Source organism: Ptychodera flava, chromosome 14 (genome assembly GCF_041260155.1).
Source record: "Ptychodera flava strain L36383 chromosome 14, AS_Pfla_20210202, whole genome shotgun sequence".
NCBI lineage: Eukaryota > Metazoa > Hemichordata > Enteropneusta > Ptychoderidae > Ptychodera > Ptychodera flava.
This window is the reverse complement of record NC_091941.1, coordinates 25,535,410-25,543,107: the sequence shown is the minus strand read 5'-3', so window position 1 is coordinate 25,543,107 and position 7,698 is coordinate 25,535,410. Positions and strand designations below refer to the sequence as shown.

The 7,698-nt window shown below is 35.9% G+C and overlaps 1 protein-coding gene across 2 annotated transcripts in view; it reads left to right on the top strand.

Annotated features, from left to right (window-relative positions):
* The first annotated feature begins 74 nt into the window (after window positions 1-74).
* Window positions 75-7,698, top strand: part of LOC139149899 (synaptotagmin-16-like) — a 57,847-nt gene continuing 50,223 nt past the window's right edge. The window contains exon 1 of one of the 2 annotated variants that reach the window (XM_070721924.1): window positions 75-213. In XM_070721924.1, coding sequence (XP_070578025.1) covers window positions 207-213 — 7 coding nt within the window. In that variant the 5' untranslated portion in view covers window positions 75-206. Of the gene's footprint in view, window positions 214-5,888; window positions 5,914-7,698 lie in introns of those variants that run through there. The other variant, XM_070721923.1, reaches the window with a different exon arrangement.

Sequence of the window (7,698 nt, the reverse complement as noted above, 5' to 3'; positions counted from 1 at the left end):
TTCATCGGATGGTCGATTGGAGAGTTCCTTTATCGATTCCCAATCAAGTCGTCGGGCGTATCACCTTCGGAGAAAGTGGAACATTCTTTGACGACATTCGTATGCAAATCAGGTGATGATAATATTAAATGATTCATAGGTGTGCAGGAACCTCAGCGGGAGTAGGGGGACGGCAGGATGCCTAAAACTGAAATTGAAATACAAAAATGGCGGGTAAGTATCAATTTTCTATTATATTTTAATGCAATACAATTTAAGTATAGTATTTTCTCCCTCATATATACAGCTAGTCGAGGCGAACAGGAAAACAAGATCGATTTTCAGCACAGTTAATGTTTGGATACATGTACCGAGCCACACAGCACGACTCGACGAAACAACCTGTAATGGCCCAGGTGATCTTGATGGCATGGAACTTGTCGTTCATTCCGTCAAATTTCGTTGGGAGACTCAACCTCATGTGCCCTTGCCCTCAAAATTTGCATACTGGTTTGCCGGTTGTTTCAATGGCCTACCTTTCGAAAGTCAACTATGACGTTGACAACCGGTGAGTGATAATATTCCAGACACAGTGAAGGTGTGTTAACATTGTATGTTATTGTGCCCTCACATTCTTCCAGACGACACACATTGAATAGAGTCACTTTGATATGGAAAGTTAACCTTACCGCCCGAGGTTGAATTCCCTAGTGCCAAGGATTTCAGCCCGTAGTTGCAAGTATCGTTTTGACCGTAAATAGATTTCATCATAATATTTAGTTGGTTTTCGTGGGCTATATTTAGACTTGAGCTCTCTCGAGCTCCGTGTGCGTGCAGAATAAATAATTAATAACAGTGAAGCCAATTTATTGAATGTGAGAACGCTTTGTTGACAGTTAGATTGGTGTACAGTAATTTTATGTGATAATTATAACGAAAACATAGTGAGTGGGAAGGGGAAAGTACATGTATAGTGAATACGCTGTCAAAATATTTCACATATTTTGATCACATTCGTAACTTTATACTAAACATTATCTTATGTAACTGCCGGATTCCTATCTTCAATGATGACTTTTGCCAAATTTTTGACAATTTTGAAAGGAACCTTACACAAAGTAATTTACTTATTTATTTTAATTAAAGGTGTTTCGCTGGAAACTGAAAAGTGTTGTTTCTAATGTTTTATTGTGTGTGCATGTTTTTCAATATCAGTTGTAAGATCTAGCACCACTATCAGGAAGGAAAATTTTCAAAACTCCACCTCAGCCATAAAGTATTGTGGAGATTTTGTTGTTGGATTATATTTTGCATACCACAACAAATTGATAAATTTAGAATTGTCGGCAAATTGGTGTTTGCTCTGGTCAAAAATTGCAAATATTATTGCCTTGGGACTTCTTTTTGATTATATACATACAAAAAATTGAATTATGTAATTTTTTAAAACTGCCCGTAATATCTAAACAATGTTTGTAGAGGAATTGCATCGAAATTGTTGTTGTGATAGCAGCTTTTCATCATTTACATTGACTACTTTATACTCACTTCTACTGTCTATGTTTACTCCAATTTTGTTTTTTGTTTTAAATTCTTAGATAATGTAACATTCAGTTAAAAAAGTTATGTGGGTTAATTTATCAAGGTTGGCTTTTATATTGCATCTATGGTAAAAATATTATGTCCCAGAGGTTCACGCAACATTATTATAACTTCTGCTAAGCCTGATGTATTTGGTAAAGTATGAATTCACATTCTATTCATGCATACCATTAATTTACAACAAACATGAGAGCTACAAAATATATTCATACAACAAGTATCTGCATTTCTCTGTTCAATATGACAGAGGGCCAGGTCTTTTTGTTTAGCTCACTTTACATATTCTAAGTACGATACAACGTTCATGCAAAGCTTGTACTGGATATTACATGACATTATGTAAAGTCACTAAAACATGCCTGACTTGCATTGACTGCAATTAGTCAGTTTGTTTGTTAACTTGCCAACAGATCTCCAAATAATGTAATGCGTTGCATGAAGTAAGACCTGTCAAAGTTCCACACAACTGTCTTTTCAGATTTTCGTTTGGCATTTATGATGAGAATTGGTGACTTTTTTAATACTCTTTTTCTTTGTTGCATTCCATTGAGAAATAACAGGAGTACCAACAGCTCAGATATTTAATCTGATACAAATGGCAATTAATCCTTTTTCTCCCAAGTTGTATTTATTTCTGTGCTTTGTCTGTGGAACCTGGTAGAAAAGGATTAAAAAGAAGTGCAAACTGCTCAACAGTAAGAAAAGCTTCCTGACTTGAATCATTAGTAAAGTTTTACATGATTGTAAATTTTGTGCCATAAACTTAAACTATTATTATTTTGCCCTTTTTTGGCTTATTTCAGAGAAAAAGGCTGAGTAGCACCTTTTCATGCTGTTACTATCAATACTTCATATTTGTAAATTCATTTGTACATAAAAATTATGTACATGTCAAGATTTGTGTTTTTCATGCAACCAAACCATACAAAACCAGTTAATCCACCTATGTACAGTTGCCTTTCCACGATACAATCAAAGATTATGAAATTAATTTTGAAAACTTGTAATTCTGTAGCACAAACTCGTATGCGAAGTCAGAAAGTATCAGGTGCTAATGGCTGAAATAACAATAATGCCATCCTAATTGTTTATCACTTATAGGATGTAATTTATAAAGGAATGAGGTAGGTGTAATCTCACTATACTGTTGGTTGTTAGCGCGCACCTGCACGGTACCTTGAATTCTCTGTAAATGGGGTCGGGGGATGGAGGTTGGGTGGGAATAAGACATATCCCTTAGGGAAGAACATTCATGAGTTTTAAAGTGATGTCAGGGCTTAGATAAATTCTAGACATCAAATCTTGCCCCACTTCCCACCCCATTTTAGATGGGGACTTTTATTCTGAAGTTTTCTGTGAAACTACTGTACTGTGAATAAAGAGCACAACTATAGAGAATGCGCGTTTGTACAAACCCTACATTACCCATTTGGAACATCATTTGTCTTAGCACGAGGAGAAGATTCACATAGCTGTTATCTCCAGTGGTACATGCACATCATCAATAAATAATACTATTAATAGCTTAATTAGAGTTGAGTTGAATTAGTGTTGGCATGTCCTTTGAGTAAATTCAATTTAGTGTTTTGACCTTTCCAAAAATTATCAAAATTAATCTCTACAGGTGAAGGTTGCCATACCTTCATAAACGTAATTCCCCATCAACATATGTTGAACAAAGTGTGCTTGCATTTCAATGATGTGAAATAAAGATCTTTCAAATGATGTGCAGTGATATCGTTTACTGTCTCAAATTGTATCAAACCCTGATATGCAAATTATACAGCCAACAATGAGCCTGAAGATCAGGCAAAATGCGACCCAGGGAACTAGCATGTGGACATTGCTAATTTCTAACATTCATGCCATTAATTAAATAATATCATAGCAAACTCTGCTATAGTGCCATGTGAGGGTATTTTCCATGCATCGGTGGAGGGGCCAATAATTATGCAACTACTAACTAGACCGTCTGACTCATCTGACAAAATTTTACAATATTGTTATTCTGAAGACTCTTTATATATTTATTTTCTGTAAAATTATCCCATTGAAATATGGTGGTAATTCCAAATGATCAAGCAGTTTTTCACATATAAACAATAAAAAAAAATTAGGAATAGCAATTCTCGACAGATATTTGTTTGCTGTTGGTTTAGGCAATCAGATCTCCCATGAGCCTCACATAACTTATATCATATGTTGTAACATCTGTACCGTTATGTCAATTGCAACTATTGAGGAAGGTAGATTTTAAAAAACAAAAGAAGACAAAAGCATGTCATGCAGTCTCTGTTATGATATTTTTGTTTGTATATACCCTTTCTCATAGCTGGTCCTCTGGGGAAATAATTTACAATACTTGTTACAGAATGCCCGCCAGAATGACTGTATTGCCCAGCTGAAATGTTTGTCCAATTTCAGTACCAACAGAATGATACCGTGCAAAGTAAACACTATTGTGGGTTAAAATCACAAAATAAAATAGTTTTACCAGTCTGGCATCAATAATTAATCTCAAGTTTTGTATTACAAGGTGTGCTGGTTATTCTTAAGGGTATGATATCATTTTAATTCATAAGAGTCACTAACAGGGATGTATAGGTGCACTGTAGCTCAGAAATGACCAAGACAACTACCATACAGCCAGGAACACCTGAGCCAGAAGGTAAATGCCGACTAACACACATAATTATGGAGCGACCGTAGATGAGCTAGGTGTGAATGACTTAATGACATGTTTTACACAATCATTTACAGTAGCAGACAATTATCAATTTATATGATCATTATCTCAATTTGGATACATGCCAGGTTTACTCCATAATATTTTGAAGGCTATTTCTTTTACTTTAAAGAACCATGATTACCGAAAAAATGTGTTACGTCTTGTACAACGTTTATAGCTAACAGTGGACGTATTTCATTACATAGAGGAACAATGAGAATTCCCTCTGTAGTCCTTGTATAATCTGAAACACACTCATACCTAAAAGTGAAACTCATTCCATCCATGCAGTTGTAAAATCCTATCGTAACAACAAATGTAGAAGATAATATGTTGATTTTTTTTAGTCAGTCATGTCATCTGATATGTCTACATTCCGTTTGATAAACCTGTACACCCAAGCATGACACACAGAAGGATTTATATTGTCTGAAGTACCAGCACTTTTGAATTGAAACCTAGTTTTTAGATGTGTGTATGTAAATTTCTAATTTCTACACAAAAAGGTGAATATGGTCACCTCTCGGTGCAAGACACACAGGTGTTCTTTTTGAACGCTGTCAAAGGGGTGAAATTCCCATTTAGAATTTTTTATTAACAACAATTTGGTATCAGTTAGCTGATATTGTGTGATGACTGTGACAGTCGTTAAGATGCTCTGTATTCCTGTACAACTGACTTTCCATTCTCCATGTTGGGTTTCCCAACGTGACAGTACTACTAAAATCCGATGGACATATTTTTAAAACTCATCATAGACAAGAAAGCTTTTAAAATTTAGTATAAAGTGGCAATCTATGTGGCTTTGACAGTTTCATCATACATAATAAGTTTTCACAATCTGATCACCTGGCACTTAGAATATTTGTATACAATATATTACTTTGCCAATGCTTTTATGAAATATCCCAAAATAGAATTTGTCATTTCAGTGCAAGAATCTTCCAATGAAAAGGTTTGCAAAGGAGGGGGAGGGGATGGCACCACATGCTTGAAGATGTGCAATTGTCATTATTCAATGGGAAGCATTCTCCTACTATGTTTTTATGTAGCTGTTTTGGTTAACAGTGACAGTATACCGGTACACAAAAACTGCATTAACATTGATGTCACATAGCAGCTGAGTTTTTCCCTGCACATGATGAATTGCACAGTGCAGGTAAACTGTTGTTGCACTCGAAGTCTTCCTATGTAGGGTACATGTAATACTGACCAGGCATGCATACTTGTCAAATTTGCATGTCTTTCAGTACAGATCCAGACACTCTGCATAATTTCAACCAGGTTATTGACACAAACTGTGTTCTGTCTATGCATGCTCATTGTTCAGAATTGTTGCTCGTAAACAAAAGACGATTGTCATGTCACAAGGTTTTGCTTTTCAAACCTTTACTTTTAATACATAACTGCATGTCACAGTGGGTTAAATAATTTCACTGTACTGTATTTAGGTGTATTAAAATTGCATTGGTTGTGCTCTCTGAAAAAAGAGGACATTGTCAGTACAGACTGTAACGGTTGCGCGTCACACGTTTCATTTAAAGACCTGTTTGAAGAGGTCTGCACCCTTGTGTCAATAATACAATTTTAAGCCATGCGTACCGGTAAGTATATGCCACCTTCTCTCTGTAAAAATAATCATTTTGGCAAGATCACTCTGCTCTGTATTGAATCACAGCAATCTGAGCTCAGGAAGATCTGTGTATAAAGTTATATAAGTGAAAAAGTAGTTTTCAGCTCAGGTCACAGTAACCACACAGAGTCTAGACTTGAACCTTATTGTATCTTATAGCTGTAGAGATAATTTGTGTTCATTTGTGTACTTGTATGTTGAAATTGACACCTTGATGCTCTTGGGTTACATGTCTACATGTATGACACCCTGGAAAATTACCTATTGATGTTGGCATTGATCAAACTGCTGTTGCAACTTGAACAGGTACCAGTTGGCTCCCACCCTTTCCAACTCACCCAGAACCACATTGCTTGATACCGAACTTGTCTAAAACCAACTCACCCAATTCCAACTCGCCAGATACCAACTCATCCAATTCCAACTTGCCTGATACCAACTCGTCTGAAACCAATTTGTAATTTATATGAGTACCTTAGGGTCAACATCAAAAGTTCAATATAATAAATCTAACTTAATTGCTTAAGTTTGGCCTCAGACCCCCCTCCCCCCCTTCTAACTTAACTGACCTAAAATTGAAAAACATTGCGGACTCATACCCTGTACTAATTCTTTCAAACGACGTACCAATGTACCATTGAATTAAATAAAAATTGACAACCATTATAAAGTAACAAAAATACGGGTGACTGGATCGGTTTAAGCGTACAAAAAGCAGCCTTGAAATCATAAAATTTGCCAAAAGGACGTTAAATCGTTTTTGACTGCACAGAACTTAATTTGGCCAAAACCCCCCCACCCCCAAACTTAAGCAATTAAGTTTTTTTTCTAACATCGATCTTTTGACGTCGCCCCATATTCTGACAAATCATCAACTCTAAATGTCTGATTACAGTCTCCATATGGTCTGTCAGATGCGATATTCACGACACAAGATACTTGAAATAGACAACGACAATCGGCCAAAATACACAGGTAGAACATGTGTTCTTCATTTAAGAGGAAGAAAAATTTTTTTCGCTAAAATGTGGTGAATTTTTGCAAAAAAAGTTTCCGTACCTGTCAATAGACAGAATTCTCCTGTCAATAGACACTCTAAAAACTTACAACACATTGAATCTACCAGTATATCACCAGATATATTACTATAATAATACCGGTATGTACATCTCAAACAATTGGCAAGTTGGTATCGGATGAGTTGGAATAAGGCGAGTTGGTTCTGAGCGGGTTGGAAAAGGTGCGAGTTAAAGGGAAACAGTCATCAGAACTGCGCCTGTGCGAGATTCTTGTTTACAAACAATGCCTTTGTGCACAGTATCTAGATGCACCTCATCAGCATAGCTGCAAAAATTATACGATGTAGATTATGACAGACATGTTTTAACTTTCTTCGAATGCCATCGTACCTTGGATGCAGTGTTTACATTGGTCATATGGGTCCTATACGACCTTTGAGCGCAGCAGTTCTGACAACTGTATCCCTTTAACTGTCATTCAACTTGAACAGTGTAATGGGAAAGATTTATCTTGATTGTCAAAATGTTAAAGCAGATAAACTGTAAATCACTGAGATGTCCCTTACCGGGTATATACTTTGTCAGATTTGGTCAGTAATTACTGTATGCAAATAACTAAGGTATGTATTAATTAAACAATAAAAAACTATCTTTGATATATTCAGAAATTTAAACCATGGACATGCCGGTACATTAGCTGATGATGTACAGTGTGCAATGAGCACCATAACAAAAAT